Below are 19,350 nucleotides of genomic sequence, written 5' to 3'. Positions count from 1 at the left end.
AATATAGCATACATTTTGCAAACAAAGATGTTTCCTGGCTTTCCATGACATCTGATCTCCTTGAATCTATTAAAAAATGTTAAACAGAAACTTCTATGCCCTTTCCTTTTGCCACATGCAGTGCCCAATATGGAGGGGAATGGGGACATTTTACAGGTGACAAAGTCCAGATATGAAGGAGAAGCTGAAACACTTTTGCTATGGTACGGCTGCTACTTAAAGCATTTCAGAAAATAGATAGACTTTTTTTCGTTTGTGGCTCAAAATTCTGTATTGATCGGCTGGGTTTGGGAAAGAAGGAAGCTTATGCCAGGACCAAAGAACATTTGTGATATGTGTGATATCCATTCTCAGATATACATTCCTGATTGCCACTGAAAAAGCTCTCCTCACCCAAGCGGAAGCTGGTTCAAGCACTCAGTGGAGTGGAATCACCACACCTTCCATTCCATTGCAAGTGTTCCTTGATTATGGGTTGTCTGCATACAGTAGAATCCATGTTCCAAACATAAAAAGAGAGAGAAAGAATAGTCCTATTTTCTAGACTGTTCTAATAATGACAACATCTTGGACTATCGTTGAGCAAACCCCAGTTTCAACTAATTAACACAGCTTTCTACCTCACCCATCCCATCTGTGAGTTTGTTTGATATGCCCTGGTGCTGGTGGCTGCTATTAAGAGGCAAACGTCACACAATGTGGTTCAGTAGATACGGTTATTAAAAATTTCCTTTTATTAAGACAGCTGCTATTTCACAGTGGTTAAGTGGTTGGGCTGCAAATCAGCACTCTGTTGGTAGAATCCCACTACTACCACAAGGTCAGTAGGTGGCATTGGGTAAGCCACTTCTCTCAGGCCCAGCTCCTCAGCTGTATTGCGGGGATAATAACAACACTAACTTTGTTCACTGCTCAGAGTTTGGCACTCATCTGTACAGAAGGGTGGTATATAAGCACACTGTTGTTCTTGTTATAACTAGAGATACAGAACTACAGGGGTACGAAATTTCAGCTTTTTGTCTCATCTGTAAGGACCTAGATTTTCAGATCTCCATCAGTAAGCCAGTCCAGTCAATGTCATTCATCAACATATTTAGGTAGATAGATAACACCAGTTGTTAATTATGCATATGTTAATTGCTTAAAATAGTTTTTTTTTAAAAAAGAACTGTTAAGTACAGACATGTGCTTCAAGGACTAGATGCGTTCAAAGAGCAAGTCTTTTCGCTAGCAGTCCCCATTGCACAGAGCTTAGTTCACGCCCGTTTCCTATCTGTCTGCCTGGCCGATGAGGACCTCGGAAGCTCTACCGTGAGCCACCCAACTAACCCAATCCAAAGCATGTTTCAGCACTGAGTTTCCTGTTTACAGGGACCTTCTCAGGAAGTTCTGGTGTACCATCGAAATGCTGATTGAGAAGAAACTATCATATCATTGATGCCGTCAAGTTTCTCTAGCGAGCGGCAGAGCTCTGGGAGCGAGCCCTGGTTGAGTTATCTGGAGCTGTTCCATCTAAAGGACAGTTGAGTTCCTCTTGTGCTTGACCTTTGTTTGTGGGACTCTACAGACTATACACATTAACCTGGGCAGAGGTTCCTGCTACAGGGAAGAAGACTGAACAAGCTGTCAGGTCACGGAGACCTTCCTGCCCTACAGATTAAAGAAAAGCACTCTTCAGTCTTAAAATGCTCAAATTTTAAATTTGTTTCTCATTTTTCCTTCAAAAATTAAAGCAGGGGGAGGGAACCTTACATTCAAATTAGCTAGCAAATTAAACCATCTAGGGCCAGCATACCCCATGCCTGTTTCCCTCCATAAAACTTATTAAATGCAGTCTCTCTCTCTGATTCATCTCATAATGTGTGTAAAGATGTAGGATTTGTAAGACAACAATTCACTCATGCTGGTGGTCATGCAACATAATCCTTTCATACAACTGTAGTACTTGCAACTACAAATGGGATCAGGGCTTGCTTGAGCACAGCCCTGTGTCCAAACTGGTATCTGTGTAGCAATCTGACACCTCAGGAAAAAAGAATTCAGTTTATCTAGATTTTGAAGTAACAACACATTCCAGATAAGCTACCACCATCCCACATGCACATATGGAGTCTGAGAGGACTGTGCCACACAAAAGCTTGCAGTACATACTAAAACTGGAATTCTTAAAGTTCTAAGGCAACTTAGAAGCTAATCTACAAACTGATTCCACAATTCTTCCGGCAGGTGGGGCATACAGAAATGGACTGAATTATTTCCCATTCAAAAGGTGTGGGAGGGAAAAAAAGTTGTGCTGTAGCTAAGATACAAAAATCTGGCCCCGGCAGTTGGAAGAACATTGAAAAAAAAGTGTCCAGGTTTTAAAAGGGTTTAACAATCCAATGAATGAAGAAGACGGGCTGAACACGAAAGCTGCAAAAGCCAGCATAGTCCCACGACACTTGCCAAGACTGGGATGCTAAAGTGATTTTTAAAATATTCCATCCTGTGAAGAAAGAAAGCTGGCTGATCTGAGTAGGACTGAGTGAAATTTTTAACACTAGACCCGATCATTTAGAACCACATGTTTTGTTTTGTTGAGATTGCACTCTGGTTTCGTTTTAAATATTGTGGACAGTAAGTTATCTGCAAAGGTTATTTCCCTTTCCATATTTTAACTCCTATTTAAAGACATGTAAAAGCCTGAACACTTTTGCTAAATTTATCAAAACATTTTTTACAGCTGTCCTTGAAATCCCTCCAGTCTTTCACTCAAGTAAGAAACCTCATCATTTACTTCACATTTGTCTTTGGTGGTAACATAGAGACACTTTGACCTCCCCCTCAAGAAATTTCACTAGCCTTATCAAAACTATTTTAAGCCTTCCTTAATATGCCTCAGAGGCTCCACCCAAGTCCAAACCGCTACATTTGCTTACAATTTCACTTTGTACAAAATTTCGCTGCATTGAATTTTCGGTATCTATTATTAACCTTTTTTTTAATTACCTGACCTCTTTACCACAGACCCTCCTTTTCTTTCACACACACCAGTACTCAAGTCCTTAAAAACAATCATACAGCACTCCAAGAATGACCGGCTGGTATCTGGTAACAAACAATGAGGAGAAGGGGGGGGATCAAAGCCATCAATCAAAAAATGTGTACATCTAGGCCTCCCTACTGCCCAAGCTCATCCAACTCTCAAGTTACAGCTTTACACGGTAAGTCTAAATAATATTCAAAATGATAAATGGCACCAGAAGCCCGATATCCATCATCAATCTTTTTTTAAGGAACATCCATCTTCAATAATGCACGTTTGAATCATGTGAAACTGAGCGCTCCTAGATTCATTTACACAACCCCCAGCAAGCTAGCAGGGAGTCACTGAATGATACCTGTCAACCAGTTCCTCCCCTTCCCCCATATATAAGAAACCCCCAAAACAATGAGGGGGGGGAGCCTATCACAAACAACTAAATTTAGCAGACAACTATGGAAGCCAATCTGTTTGTTGAAAAACAAACCCACTTACAGTTCACATCTCCTCCCCCAAAACAGCAAAGGGGGGGAAAGCAACATCATATGAAACTGTGCTTTTCCAACCCGTCCTTAGCCACCCCCCCCCTCCACAACACACCCCATCCCTGCTGTTTGGCAGGCCCCATTTGATAAATGACACCTGTCATTCTGTCACAAGGGAAGGGTGGGTCAGTGATATATAGCTCTGTTGAAAAGGAAATCGACTGTTTGGCACGCCACAGCTATTCTCCACCAGGATTTCGTTTCTGAACTCTAAAATGAAATCTACGATGTTTCAAGTTGTTCGGTAGGGCAAACTGACAAGAGGCCCAAGGAGTTTGGGGGGAGGTCTCTTCCTTTATATATATATCCTTTCTATGCCCTTCGGATTAAAAAAAAAAAGACAGTAAAGAAATCTGTTCCACTGACTGGAAACAGCAAAAAAAAAAAGAGGAAAAAAAACAGAACACACATCTATCAAAGTCCTCAATAGTTATGATCCATGTTAAAATTTTAAATGTGGTTTTTATTTATTATTGGGCTGAGGGAAGAAAAACGGAGAGAGAAGCAGGAGACCACAAGCTAGCCCGCCGCAAAAAAAAGCAAGATAAAAATTAGCATGTTTCAAGTAATTGTCCCACAGCTTGACACCGGCATAGTAAATTTTAAAGGGAAAAAAATGTGTCAGGCAGACGTGAGCGTTCCCCCCCCCCCTCCTCCTTCCCTCTCCCCCTCCCCTCCCCCCCTTTCATTAGCTCACTGGCAGGGTGGCACTTCTGAACCTCATTACTGCAAGAGGATTTATGAAGCTGAACCCAATGGCAAAGAAAAGGCATCTGTCAATAATTGTAGGGAGCTGCACTCACAGCTTTGAAATCTCATTAAGTATGCAGTTATCAGGCATAAAGATCAAAAACATTACTCAACTCCGACAGAATCTTATGGAGGAACATTAATTAGCAACAGGCCCACAGTACACTATATATATATATATATATATATATATATATATATATATATATATATATATATATATATATATATATGCACACAAACAAAATATACATACACAGACTTCCCCTCACACCTGCCCAACCCACAACCCAAAAAGAAACACTCCCCCTCCCTCCTCAAAAAAATAATTCCGAGCATCTGATTCTGATAAAGAACATGAAACAAGAGAGAAAGAGAGAGAAAGAGGGGGAGGGGAGGAGAAAAAAAATCAGTTGAGACTGTCTTGGCGGTGAAAACAGAAAAGGAAGAAGCTGTCAGAGTTAAGAAGGATGTCAGAGCTGGCCCTGATTACAAGGGCCTATAGAGTTCCCAGGCCTTTTTATCATCCCTGCCATCAAAAACAGACTCTATGTCACAGATGGGTGACTGATGGCTGCCAGTCTCGGACGTTCCCGCCAAGCATTTGGGAGACCCCTGCTGAGATCTGGCCCTCCAGCAACAGGGTTGACCTAGCAGGAAAAGGATTTGCAGGCACTGAGCCCAGTCTCAGAGATACTTCAAAAACAGCACCCCGTTCCGTTCTGTTCTTGACTGAGAACAATTCACTAAAAGGGTGGTTGGGGTTTTGTTTGTTCAGCTTACAGAAGTTAAGAACTGCACACCACTCTTTCCCCTCAACAAAGGGCTCATGCAATACTGAGAAACAAGTGTGGGGGGGGGGGGTGAGGAAAGAGTCATTTTTAATCTCCTCTGAATTTGGAGGAGGGGGTATTTTTTCCCCTGTGGTTCATATCTGAGATGTACTTTGCACATTTAACCTCTTGGAAAACAAAAGGCAGTAAAATATAAATTGAGAAGAAATCTACAAAGTCGCAGATGAGGGTAGATCATAAAATCAAGTGACCTTTGCAGCATTAAGCATGGTTGCAACTAATTAAGAACGATGGTCTTATTAAATATCTCTCTCTCCCCCCCTCCCTCAGAACCCTGGATCTCTGTGTACATCCTGTCTTATTGCCCATATTTGTTTCCACTTCCTGGTCTGAGCAACTGTATTTCTAAAGGATAATTCACCGCCTCTCATTAAAAAGGAAAACAGAGAGAGGAAGTTAAAAAAGAGAGATAAACAATCTTCCATTTCTTTTTGGGACTGTGGTGCAATCTTTTCTGTATAGCTGCTTGCCTAAGCATTTCCCAGAATCCCTCACTTCATGGAGAAGTGTATATGGTTCCATTTCCATATGGTTTATACCATACTGGATTTCCATGCAAATGTACTTATTTGTCTTTTAATTGCATATATATGGGAGGGCATTCTCGAATTTCATGCAATGCCAAGCATCTGATATTTGGCTGAGATTTTTAGATTTAAAAAATGTATAAACTTTTTCATTTTCAAAAATTCAGCCATCAAAATGAACAATTTAAAAGGATCGCTACCTTTGCAATAGAAAGGAAAGGGAGATTTTGACTGGAAAAGTATCATGGTTTTTTTTTAAAAAAAAGCTTTGATTTAAGGGTGTTACAATAAGGTGTTTATATTTTTTTCATATGCTTACCATATTACTTTTATTATGTGTAGCATCAAAGTGATTATAGCAATTACTTCTAACGGAATTAATTATAGAACAGCCCATCATTCCTGGATACATAATGCATTAGAGGTAGCAAGAAAACATGTAGACTCCACTAACTAATGTTCGAATCAATTTCCCAACGCATCAATGCACACCTAAACTCTAAACTGTAAGAAAAAGAGAGACAGAGAAGACTTCCTAAAGATGAAAAGTGCAAGCAAGAGCAGAAGTACGTATAAATATACTAAAAATCAAGAGAGACTTCTGCTCATAAGACAGAAGCAGCAAAATCTAGCAAAGATTCAAATCACACACCCAATTCAAAACTAACCATCCTTCCTATCAAACATGTTAGTATACACAGCCAAGAGTGTATGGGTGAAAGAGTTACAACTCTTTGTGTATGCAAAATAAATTCACTCAAAGCTTCATTAATATTAATTTAAATTCAGAACCCATTTACATTAAATTGTTCATTAAAAATGGCCTGTTTTATGCAACCAGCATTCCACAAAGAACACGTAAGACCCTGAGACAGAGAGCTTAATTTAATGATGGAAATGAACAACACAAAAGGAAATGAATGCCAGTCACCTCAGAAGGTTGAACAAAATTGTGATTTGACGCTCCTTCAATGTGTTACATTGGGAGTTGGGTCCAGTGGCTTGTATGATATGCCCGCATCCCTGCACTGAGTGTTCACACGCCTGCCCTTTTGACCTTTCAATTTGTTTGATGGACTTGCTCAAAACAATTTTATTTGAAGGCCGGCAAACGAGAGCAGCAGCCACGAAGTATGCTAAGTCCCTGCAAAAACGGTGTCATTTTATTTTTTAAAGTCTTCGTGTTATTCCATAAACTGTGAATTCGGTTTGATTTCGGTGTGCTGGTATATCACAAAGCAGTGAGTGAGGCTGCAGCATGGGCTAAGAAAGAAGTTCTACATTCGGACTGGGTGGACCCTTTCCAAAAGAGGTACCTTACCCCCATTCTGAACACTGTGTGAAAGATAACGAAGCTGTAATCAATTAGAAGGTAACCCAATGGTCCGAATGAATAATTTCTAATGATTCCGAAAGTTCGTTATTTGTGTAAAATCACCCATTTGCAATAAAAAGATAACGAGATGGTACAAAGCTGGTGAGATGTCGATGCATCGCTGATGAATTTTTTTCCTAAGTGCAGACTACTGTTCGAAGCTGACAGGTTTGTCTCCATTGAACTTTAACACATCTTTCATTGGCAAAATTTGGGACAGCAAAGCATCAGCTTGCGTTTTCCTTTGAGATAAACGTTACTAACTGCTTCCCAGTACATTCTTGTACTGTGTCTGACAAAAACAGAGTCTGTTAGTACAGAATATCACTCAATTCCTTTTGTGAGAGAGAGTTTTTCATTTCAGAAACATTGACGCCAAAAGGGCAAAACTATTGCATGTTTCCAGTCCTCACGCTGCAGGTATGCTCACACAAAAGCAACACATCCACTGTTTAGTGGGATTTTGAAAATTAATTTAATGACTCTGCAAACGCTGGAAACTAGAATTAATCTGTCTGGATAAAAAAGGGCTTACAGACATTTAAATGCATGTATCGGGACACTTTATCAACCTAACATAAAATTGTCATCTTATCTTATTATATGACTATTTTATGCATGTGTCAAAGAATTTAAAAATGAATGCCTGTCTATTCACTCTAATTACAACTGCATATTATCTGCCTGGATGTAGCAGTCCATATCTTTGTTATTAAATACAATATATTGTATTCACCTTTCAGGATTATTTTTTAAAAAATCTCAGCAGATAAACCACAATTTGGGGAGATGTTATAGAACAGAGGAAAGAATCCAGGATTGTAGTGAGGGGCTCAGAGCAAAATACTCTGATTTCTGCAAATAACATGGTATTTTAGCCCACTGGTACTAATCTACAGACGTCTACTGATGGGCAAGTCGTGGTAGGGTCGCTCAGATACTGGGAAATTGATCTGAATCCTGTGTATACCTAAAGTGTGCACTATACATTCTTTCGTTTACTAAACACTGCACCCTGAAGATGACCCGTCTCCCTCTTTAATACCTTCTCACTCACATGGATCCTGAGAACAATCTTGACACTCACTCACACACACACACACACACACACACAAAAAGGAATCCAAGGCATCCTTCTAACTCACCCCCAGCTAGACTGCATTTCCCAGAACCCTGCAGCAGTCACAATTCATTCTAATCACTTTACAAAACAATCTTTAGCTTTTAAAAAAAAAGAGAGCGAAGGGGAAAAATGCAGACTTGTGAGCCAATTTAAGAAATAACTGCTGATACATCAGTTATTGACTATCTTACTCCGGCTCATCATAGCGCTCAAGGCAAAACTGAGAACAAAATGACAACATCAACCGCACGCAATAAACTGTGGCCCAGGAGAGCTCTGAAGGGCTAATTGACAGCTGTCAAGCTAATGGGAGCAATGGCAGCTGATTCGAGAAAATTCTCTCTCCCAACAAACCATTCAATGGAATCAGGATTTTCCTTTAAAAAAAAAAAAGTATGTTCCACTCTTCTCTCCCCCCCCCCCGCTTTTTTTCATTGTTCCTCATACTTTGGAGGTGGGGGGGGGGAAGCAAAGGACCAACTGTAACTAATCATTTTGTCAGCCTGCTGCTGGGAAGAATCTCTGCCCAACGGAGAAATATGTGGCAGGTTTAGAGGCAAAGAGGAAGGTCCAAAAGCTGATACTGCAAGTACCTTTGAAGGTAGTTGTGTCAGTTATTTGCTGCATGCAATTTTTGATATGGAAGGACTTGTGGTGCCTCAGTTCAGGTGCAAGCCAAACCCCTCCTTGAGGGGAAAGCTTCCGTTTCCTCACCTCACCTCGCCAGATTTTAGATTGCACACAAAGACCTTTTTTCAACCAGCTTTTTGTACAGCGATTTTTCCTCCTCTTTAGAAGCTTTAATAACTTGCAAAAGCCAATGTGGCCAGTAGCAACTGAAAAAATCCATCTCCTCACAAGGAGGGAAAATACATCCATTACAGTTAGGACTTTCCCTTTTCTGATATGTCCCTTTTCTTAATGCAGAAGACCTCTTTTTGGAGGAGAGGTCCTGAAAATTCTATTGAAACTTTTATCAGAAAGGTAGATACAGTGCAAACCGAAAGAGAGTTATGCCTTTCTCAGCCCATTGACTTCAAGAGGCTTAGAAGGGTCTAACGAGACCCAGTTAGGCTGCTCATCCATGTCCCATTGAAGTCCTAGAGATGTTCCTGGTTCTGGATATATGGAAAGCTTCATGCAGGCCTCAGCATCAAAATGGCTTAGTTGTGTTACAGGGCAGGAATGGGGAACTCCTTAAAGATAGAAACCCTCCAGTCTTTAATTCCAGAAACCTCCCGCAAAGGCCTCTGGGACAATCCTAAGGATTGCAGAAGACCTTGGCCACGTCCAACCTTTTCTTTATGACTAAGAGCACAGAGTTGGATTCTTATCTCCTCTCCATCACCACCAGCAACTGCAATCACATTTCTTGACTCCTTTAAAAAGATTTTTTTTAAAGCAGTATATGGAAGCTGTACGTTCAAGTTATTATGGTCTGCATCCTCCAGAATGGCCTTTATCCGGGCAGAATCTTCTCATCCCCCTAAACAGAGTCTCCCTCGCTCTTAAAAAAACACTCCTCGCTCATCACCTTCTAACTTTTAAAAACAACCTGCTAACAAAGAAACCTTTGGGTAGGTGCCTTTAGAGATTTCTCCCGAGTTCCTCCTTACCCTCAACTTTGCCCAGGATACTCAACCCAAAGTCCTCAAGAAACAAACAGATACGATCATTTTTACAGGTTTTTGATTCTCCAAGACGCTTTAGCTTTGTCCCTCGTGGTAGCAACACTTGGGTGAGACATGAAGAATTTGCACACCTGTCTATAATGTCTGCTGCAAGCGCTCTTTCTCTCTCTCTCTCTCTCTCTCTCTCCCCCTCTCTGCTGCTGCTGAGAGTTCTTTGTTGTTGATATTCTACTCCAGACCATTACAAGGGCCCTAATTCCTATGACATGATTATCCAGGTACCAAAGCCCATTTGTCACCTGCAGCAGAAAATTGAGTTAATGCACAACTAAAGGCAACCAGGACTGTGTAATATCAACTTGATTACATCAAACTAGCTCCAAACCTAATTCCGCTGGATGACACTGCGTGGAGCTTGTCATCTCCAATCATTAAAGCTGTCAGGAATCCATCAGGTTTACAGCTAATTAGGTGAACACTAATGAAGCTGGCAAAACAACTTTTCTTTTTTTATGGCTGAGCGGACCTTTCAGTTTGGAGGGGGGGATTTTTTTTTTCCTGGAGTATTCTCAAGGTTGCTGGAGACTGGGTTTCCTGAGTGAGGCATCTGAGTGGGTGTGTGTCCTCCCTCAAATACACACAGACACACATTTTTTGCTTTATCAGTACAAACTGATCTATCTGTCATCCACATGCCACAAAGGCAGTCAGGAACCTTCTGACTTGCAGCTGGGAACCCAAAACGGTGTGTGTGGCAGAGAGAGATGAAGTTTCAGCTGCACTTAAATTAATTTTTTTTTAAAAAAATACCCTCACTTATTTGTTCTCAGGCACTTATCAAGCTCATTTTTCCCCATTCGTCTAAAATAAGCAGGGATTCATTCATTGCATGCCCCACCTCCTATATCCATTAGCCGAAGGCATTTTGATAAAGTAAAGGCAAAAGCAAGTGTATGAGAAAGAATGAAAGCACTCACTCTGCCAAGTTCTGATTGACCATTAAGCTATTGATAAATGTGCCTGTCAGGAGAGAGACAATTAAATCAAATATGAAACAAAGTCGTTTTGACGGGTCATTTTGATAGAGCAAACCCATTCTTCCATCTCCTATTAGTTCTGCCGTCGTGGGGTTTTTTTCCCTCCTTCTTTTTTTGGTTAATGAATATTTCTTAGCTATCCCGCTACATTTTTAAGTTCCTTTTCTTTTCCATCACCTTTACAAACAGAATTGCCTTTGCAACCCTAAGTTAAAAAGGGGATCAGGTAATATTTGCAAAAGATATTAATCATAGACACCCCGGAAAACCAACAGAGATTTTCCCATCTGCTGACTATAGCACATGCTGTAAAAAATGTTTGGGCATATCACAGATAAAGGAAAACCCTCTCTTAAAATCCAGCATCTCATGAGAAAACATAGGCCCAGGCCAAGTTCATATGGACTGGAGACTCCCCCCCTACCCCCCCCCCACATTTGCTATGAGAGTATCCAATTCAAATCTTAGTTTAACCCCAAAGAACAGGCCGTGACTTTCTAAAGATCTTCACTTTCCCTTGAAATGTTTTTAAAAAGTGGTTACGCTCCAACCATTTTTCCTTTTAGACTAGGAAAAGTTTTAAATCCATGGGATTTGATTTTTTTTTTCACGCATACCAAATATTTAAAAGGTGTTGATAACAGATCAGGTAGAATCTGTTATCATAATCAGAAACTTTCTAAACTTTTTAAGTTTTCCACTGCAGGAGAATATAAAAGAGTTTAGGGCAGGAAAGATAGCAGTTTCTCCTATCGTTTTTGTTTTTTTAAGAAAGGCAATTAAGCCACAGTTTTGCTTTGTGGAAAATTAATCACAAAAATAGACCAAATCAAAAAAATTAATTCCTACAAAAATCAGACTTGTGGCACTCAAGGCATGGCTTCTGTCAACCAGCAAATTTTGAAAATAAGGTATTAATAAACTGCACACCTTGCTTTGCATTGAAGCATCAACTTCTAGAGTCAGTGACTAGACATGGTATGTTGAAAAGCAAAAAAACTACTTCTGTCTCTGATTAAAGATCCATCCTAAAGATTACAGGATGGGTGCTTCATTCTGCATGCATAGAATGTTTACCTCCTCCACCACCACCCTCCATAAAGTGAAATAGGTGTCCTCTTTCTCCAGTCTCGGTACAAGTAAGCATTATGCCACCCCACCAAAAGCAGACCAGAAAGCTCTAAAAGTTACACCCAGCAGAGTTGACAAGCCACGTGCGTGACGTCATATGGAGTCTGGCGTTACCATGGCAAGTGATTTATTGAGGTTTATTGGGAATGAATAGATCAAAGGCAACCGAGTGACAGGCAATCAATCAGCCATCAAATCAAGGATGGCAACAAGCCAAGGAAACTCTGTTCCAGACCATATCCTCGCCCACCCTTAGCTAAAGATTACTGCAAAATAAAAAAAAATGTTGTTTGTTTTTAAGGAGGAGGAATTGGGGGGGGGGTGTTTTCCAGACCCTGACCTTTCCCCACCCCCCAAATCCTCTTCTCAGAAGGTAACAGGAGTTCATGTTCCTGATCTGAATAAAATGGCCTCTTCGACCCCCTCATCCCGAAAGAAGTGTAAGAAAGAAACTCTAGAAGTGTCACAATAAGCGTTATAGAAATCTGTTTGCTACAGAACAGTCACTGGGTGGTGGGAAATGGATAAATCGATGGGATTAAAGGTGCCCAAGGAACCGGTGGGGATTTCGCCCTTTGGCAAAGGGGCAAAAAAGGATAAAGTTGGGCGAAGGCATCTCCAGGGGAGCACCAGAAAATGCAGAGTGGCCACCTCCAAGGGCATAAGAATTTTTTTTTTTTAAATCGCAGCCTGTGCATGGAAAAAAACAGATGGGAGGGGGGGGCACGAAGCCCCGAGTTCTTCCAAGCGCCCCTCTTTGTATAAGTCCCCGGGTCGAAGCAGAGTCGGTGCTTAAGCATAGTCTGTTGGAAAGCAAAAAACTACTTCTGCCTACGGGCTGCTTCCTGAGGCACTAGGAAGAAGGGAGCCGAGGGGCGCCCCTGGTCCCCCCTGCCCAGAAAGTAAGTCAGATTATCCCCCCCACACACACGGCTTTCCCAACCCCACCCTGCTCCCTAACCCCAAGCCCCCAAATAAGCGGGGACCCGCCGTCTCCAGCCGGAGTTGCTCGCCCGCTTGGCGAGAGCAGCTTCTCCGCGCCCCCCGCCCCGCTTGCAAGCGCCTGGCGCGGCCAAGGGCTCGTACCTGCTGCGCGCCGGGGCGCTTGCTGCTTCCTCCTGGGCATGGTGGAGTCCGCCGCGTCGGCTGGCAGCGCCGGGAGGGGAGGCGGGCGGGCGGCTCGGGGCGGCTTGGAAGGCTGCGGCGGCTTCAGCCCCCGGGCTCCGGGCGGAGGAGCGGCTGCTCCCGGCTGGGCTGCGGGGCGAGCTTTTTGTTGTTGTTGCGCTGCTGGGCATGCACGGTGTGGGCAGAGGAGGAGGCGGCGAAGGAGGCGGAGAGACGGGAGCGCAGAGGACAGCCCCGAGCTCGCCGCCGCCGCCGCCGCCGCTGCTGCTGCTGGCACGGGAGGAGGAGGAGGAGGAGGCGGGGAGGAGGGAGGGAGGGAGGGGGGGAGGGAGGGAGGAGGGGGCCGAGTTTGACAGATCGCCCCGCAGGAGGAGCGAGCAGGAGGAGGAGACCCTCGACGAGCGGCGGGGCCGGGGCCGGGGCCGAGCCTGGCCGGGCGCCCCCCGCGCTGCGCGCCCCCTCTCCGGTTCAAGGCATGCAGCTGGGCGCGCTCTTCTCGGCGCGGGGCTTCAGGCGGCGCTCCGACGGCGCTGGAGAGGAGCCGCTCCGGCAACAGGCGAAGCTGGAAGGGAGAAAGAGAGGCGAGGGCGGCGTGACTCCTGCGGCCAGCCGCGGGGGGACGGGGGCAGCCGGGAGAGGGGAGCCGCGCCCCGGGGGCTGGGCGCCGAGGAAGAGGGGGCGGCCGCCGAGCCGGGATCCCCCTCCAGCTGAGCAGGGGAGGGGAGGGGAGGGGAGCGGGGGGAGGGTCCCGCCTCCTGCCAGCCTGCGGCCCGCCCCGCTCCGCTCCGCTCCACAGCAGCAGGCTGGACGGCTGCGGCTGGGGCATCCCGAGCACGGAGGTGGGGGGTCCAGCGAGGCGGGCCGCCAGGGGGAAGCAGGGAGGGGGAAGCGGCCGCCCCCTCGGCGCCGCCTCCTCCTCCTCCTCCTCCTCCTCCTCCCCCCCCCCTTCCCGAGTCTGGTGCCGCCGAGGAAGAGCAGCCCGGCAAAGTTGCTGCCTCTCCGGCAGCCGGACCCTCCCCTCTCCGGGCTGCCTGGCCCGCCTCTTCTGGACGCCTCCCCAGCCGGGGGGATTCCCTGGGCAGCACAGGGCGGGGGGGGGGCGCACTGGAAAGAGGCCAGATCCCAGGCACGTTGAAGGAGGGAAGGAGGCAGAATCAGGCAAAGCTGGCCCCCTCTTGAAGGCACCACCCCGGCTGCGGGCACGGGCTTCACCCCAGCCCAGTGCGATCCCAGCTGGGTGCATGGGTGAGGAATCCGCCATGCAAGCCAGAATTCGCCTGACTTCCAGGGAGTCTCGAAATCTCCTGGAAACCCCCTCCCACAAGGGTCCCTTCACAAACAAAAGGGGAAATTCGTCTCTGGAGCTATCCAGGGGTAAGAGAGACCCTTGGCAAAGCAATTTCCAGCCCCCTCCCCAAGTCTAGGAGAATCTTATTCTGGCAACTCCCACAAGTTCTCCCTTCGACCCCCTCCCCAATAACTAGGGAACCCTACAGCCAGGGGTCTCCACAGTAGCCTTCCCCTTCGGAAACCCCAATAAACCCGTCAACTTCCAAGTTAGCCGGGAGACGGGGTAGGGGGGGTTGTCCCTGGCTTGCAACAAGAGCGTCTTCCAGGTTAGCCTCGCCAGTCAAGTCTGAGAAATATTTGGAGAGGTCTTTCACGTGGGCCAGATACTCCACCCCCCCCCCCCAAGCCTGGAGCCTTCTAGCCAACATCCAGGCCCTGACGGTAGGCAGGATGGAAAGAGGAAGAAGGCTTTGACGGGAGGGTGGCACTACCCGGCAGCCTTTCCACCCCACCCCCCTCTTATGGCGATACTTGAAGACTTTCAGAGCCCACCCAACTGGACTCTTCTCTGGGAAGAACGCTCCGGCTTGCGCGGACGTTCCAAGAGGCTTGCAAGAGAGTAAGCCAGCCCCGGGATCCAGCCGCCACGTGCCACTCCCGCCCTGCCACCCCCTCCCAAGCCCCGGTTCTCCCGCCTGCATTCCAAATACCTGCGGCCGAGGCAAGGCCACCGCACCGCCCGGCACCGACTCCCCGGACTGCCCTGGGCCTTGGAGCTGTAGGTGGCCAGGGGGACATCCAAGCCCTCCTCCTCGGATCCCCTGGCCCGCGGAGGAACTCCACTTCCCCTCGTCTCTCGCTCCTCGGTCTCCCGTCCGCCGCGCTTCTCAGCGGAAAGATGCGATTCTCTGGTTTTAGTTTGAGTCGCTTTCGCTTGCAAATCTTCACGCGAATCTTACACTTCCAAAGGCTGGCGGATCGTGGTCCTGGGGGGGGGGGGGGGTGGCGGGGGGGGGGCAGCCTGCGAGACGCTCTTCTTCACACTCATGCACGTACTTTTTTCAAAAATCAGCTTTCTTCCCCCTCCCTTCTAGTCCAAGTTCATTGGTGGGAGAGATTGGGGGGGGGGGTGGAAGAATCCAGGAGCGTTTGGCGAATCGATGCGCTGCGGGCTCGATTGGGTATTCCTGGCTTGCAATAAGGTATGGCAGGGGACGGGCGGGGGGGGTGGGGTGGGGAGGATGGACTCTAACTGCGTTTCAAGTGCTTTATGAACATGCATCAGAAGCACCTTCTCGGCTGCCAACTGCACTTTTTCTCCCCCTCCTTCTTTCCCTCCTGCTTTCCTTTGTGTCGCCGGGAGAGATTTAATAACAGCTCCGGCAAATTGCAGGCAGGCGCCTTTAAGACCCAGATGCTTGACTTCAGAGGAGAGCAGCAAACATCAGTAGCAAATAATGTTCCTGGATCTCCCTCCACCCCTCCCTAATGTAACCTTTTTTAAGGGTGGGGGCAAAAGAATGATCTCACTTTAAAAAAAAAAAAAAACGTAACATTTTTATTTTTAAGAGGGTCTCCATTCGCTTCCCTTCTTCAAGATTTGGGATCTCTCCCAAGCGCTCACTCAATGCAGATGTTCGCTTCTTATTAGAATGCCGGGCTGCAGGGAGGGGAAAATGCTATTCCCCTCCCTAAAATGCTATTTTCTCCTTTACAGAAAATCGCAGGAAAGTTTTTATAGATATGTGCGTGTGTATTGCTGTTACTGTTACTGTTATTTTTTTGTTTTTAAAGACAGCCGGTCGTTAGGATGCAACACACACAAATAAATAACCCCCGAATATTGGCACAGCCCTCGGACACTTGCAACTGAAAACGGGGAGCCCACAATTATTCCTCTTGCCCACGAGCAAAGAAGGGTGAGTTCTCACGAGTTCTTCGCCTGCCAGATTCTCTCGCTTCCATTTCATTGATGGGGTTTCTTGGGAGGGAGGGAGAGGGGGGGCTTGCTGATTTTTCTCCGCCCTGGGGCAGGATCCGGCCACGTAAAGAGCGCTCAGATCCGCTTGGAAGCACCCCCTCCCCGCTCTCCAAAATTCCCCTGCGCGAATGCTTGTGCGTGCGCCTTTGCGCCTGCAAGACTTCCATGCCGCCGGGGTGGGTTTGGGGGTCGTTCTCCCTCGCTCCCTCTGCTGCTCTGGCTTCGCATGCCGTTAGATCCGCCCTAACATCTGTCCATCTCGCCATTGGCGCATCCGTCAGTGTCACCCGGAAAGCACATTGCGACGACAACAGAAGAGAAGGGACAGAGTCCCGGAGACGCCACACAAATCACTCGCGGGTTTGATGCAGCTTGAGCGGCGAGGAGGAGAGCCCACTCCGGCACCGAAGGCTTTGCAAACCTCCACGCAGCTTCGGGCAGGAGGGAGGGCAGATAAGGAGGATTTGCCTCACTTTCTCCAAACTCCTTTCCCTCCCCAACTTTTCGCCTCCTCCCTTTGAAAATTAGGAAATTGACCAGGTTTTATTGTCCAAACGTTGCAATCTTAAGAAATTGATCTTAAAAGGCGAGCAACGCAGGATTGCAATTCAGGAGGGACGATTCAGGAGCCAGAGCTCAGCGTGAGGAACCTTCACGCTTCTCCATGGGGGAAATCTCTGCGTGTCTTAAGGGGGTGGGCGGTGGCCGAGACCGGGCAATCTTTAAAAAGAGTGATGTAGGAAGAGCTACAGAACCAGGGTGGTGATGGAGGGATGTTTTCTGGAGAAGATAAATGTCTTCGGGAGACTCCCCACCAGCTCCACTAGCCAGTCAGCGTATTAAAGAGAACAATTCATAGTTTCTTCTTTGCAAGAGACACAAAAATTAGCATTGGTGTCACCAATACAAACTTTCACGCTCCTGTTTAGTGGCGAGCTTTCGATTCCCTGGAAATTGGCTTGACGTCAATTTAGGCGAAGGGACTTCTCTGGAAGCCTACATTTCCCAAAAAACATGCCCCCCCCCAACACACACACACGTTTCACCCAATCTGCTCACACTCACAGCTCACATTCACACACACCCCATCCTTTTATTATATGGAAATCTGCATGCTGCCATGTGGTCCAGGCTGGCTCGAAGGAGGCAAGGAAGTTTACGCAGGAGGAAAAGAGAAGCGGAGTAGGGGGGCACCCAAAGTTCATTCCGTACGGGTCTGGCAGATCTTCTTTGTTCTTAAATTGGGGGTGTCTACATATCCGCAAGGTGCATGCAGGGGGCACGAAATTTGGGTGGGGAGAAGACTGACGTGGAGGGCTTCTTTTACTACGCCGAGTTTCTTTTTCCTAATCAGTCCCGCAAAGGTTGTCGTCTATTTTTAGACTCACAACAGAGGAAGAGCAAACGAGAGCGCGCTCGCAATAGACTCTCTATTCCCCATTGCAATATTTTTATTACGCCTTCTCAGGAAAGACCAGCTGTGGGAAGTGAATCATAGGCAAGCCGTAGAATCGTTCAGGGCGACAAGGGGTTCGGTTTTTGCAAGAGAAAGGTGACAGCAGACATTCTAAAGCGACCCCCCCCCTCCTTCCTTAAAAACGCTTGACTGCCAGCAGTCCAGAAAGATTTCGAACTCGGTTGCTTGCCAAACAGAGCAGATTTCAGAGAAACCCTGTCTTGTCGCTGTGAAAGGCAGCCCCGGTAGAGAATCGCCTCTGTTAGACTTAAAAGTTATTAATATTACTTTAGACCTGTTTTTATTTAACAAAGTTGGGGGGGGCGAGCGGGGGGGACGACAGGACCTGTGTCCTGTCCTTCTTAGCTACCTGTTTTAAGCAGTCTTCTATTTTCCCTTGCAACGTCATGAAAAGTTGGCTGGTTTTAAAGAAATGTGTTTTTGAAAGGGGGGGGGGGGGAAGAACATTCGAATTTTGGGCATTAACGCTGGAGAAAAGCTTTCCGGCAATTTTAAAATGAGAGGAGGAAGCTACCTTTCCGAAAACACCAATCATAAACATAGCTTCCCCTTCCTCCTTTCCAGGCCAAGCCAATGTTGTTATGATCTATCGGCTCTTCTAAATAAAGGAGTTTGACGATCCATTTGGGCATGGATAGACTGATATTGATTTGTTCCCACTTGGTTGCTCTACAGGAGAATCCAACCTTCTGCCTTTTTCCCATGGACTATCAGTAACGTTCAGTTTTGAAAAAAAAACACACACCCACGATTGAGTCTCTAAGCACAAACGCTTTGGCTAACCCCATTTTTTGTGCGTGTGTGTGGAGGAGGGGAGGAAAACGTAAGAAGAATGAATTAAAAGTTCACCTAAGGAGAGGTACTTTTTTTAAAAAAAAAAATTAGGCCTCTTGCAAAACTGGGAAGCAAGGAAACTGACCAGAAAATCAAGGGCAGGGGCAATTGAATCTAATCTTGGGAGAGTTTAGGCCTGGGGGTGATGCCAAACGGGTAAAAATTCTACAAAAGAAAAAAAACAGACACTCGAGACAGAACAAGTCATAGTTTTCTATGGAAGAAGATTATTCAGGGTTTTAGATTGCAAATTAATTACTGCCATCTTCCAAAGAAACTTTAGATCTTTATTATTTGGAAAGATGTACTAATCCTTAGAGAGACTAAACACTCCCTCCCCCCCAATGATTTATAGTATATATACTACTTTGCCAGTTTTTCTCCCTCTTGTCTAGTGTTTTAAACAACACTTTTTCTCAGATGGCAAAATTGCTTTTGTTCTCAAATGAAGCAACAACTGGTTTCATTTTTGCCTCCTGACTTTACTGCCAGTTTAATTGTACGTTCCCTAAGGGAGAATTTTTTTTAAAAGTCCTGCCATTTTCTTTATTAAGAGCAAAGGGAGGAAAAAAGAAATTAGCGTGTGCGTTGGAGAAACTTAATTGTTAGGGCTCCGCAAGACTCAACGCACAGCTCCCTTTTGACCCT

General features: G+C 45.8%; 1 protein-coding gene across 1 annotated transcript in view; it reads right to left on the bottom strand.

Moving 5' to 3' along the window:
* TSHZ3 (teashirt zinc finger homeobox 3) overlaps positions 1 to 13,128 on the bottom strand; it is a 144,389-nt gene extending 131,261 nt beyond the window's left edge. Inside the window, exon 1 of the mRNA XM_055000747.1 lies at positions 13,082 to 13,128. Coding sequence (XP_054856722.1) covers positions 13,082 to 13,121 — 40 coding nt within the window. The 5' untranslated portion in view covers positions 13,122 to 13,128. The remainder of the gene's footprint in view (positions 1 to 13,081) is intronic.
* Positions 13,129 to 19,350: the final 6,222 nt, after the last annotated feature.

The sequence above is a fragment of the Eublepharis macularius genome, chromosome 16, assembly GCF_028583425.1.
Source record: "Eublepharis macularius isolate TG4126 chromosome 16, MPM_Emac_v1.0, whole genome shotgun sequence".
NCBI lineage: Eukaryota > Metazoa > Chordata > Lepidosauria > Squamata > Eublepharidae > Eublepharis > Eublepharis macularius.
The sequence above is the reverse complement of the archived record's forward strand: the minus strand, read 5'-3'. Positions and strand labels throughout refer to the sequence as shown.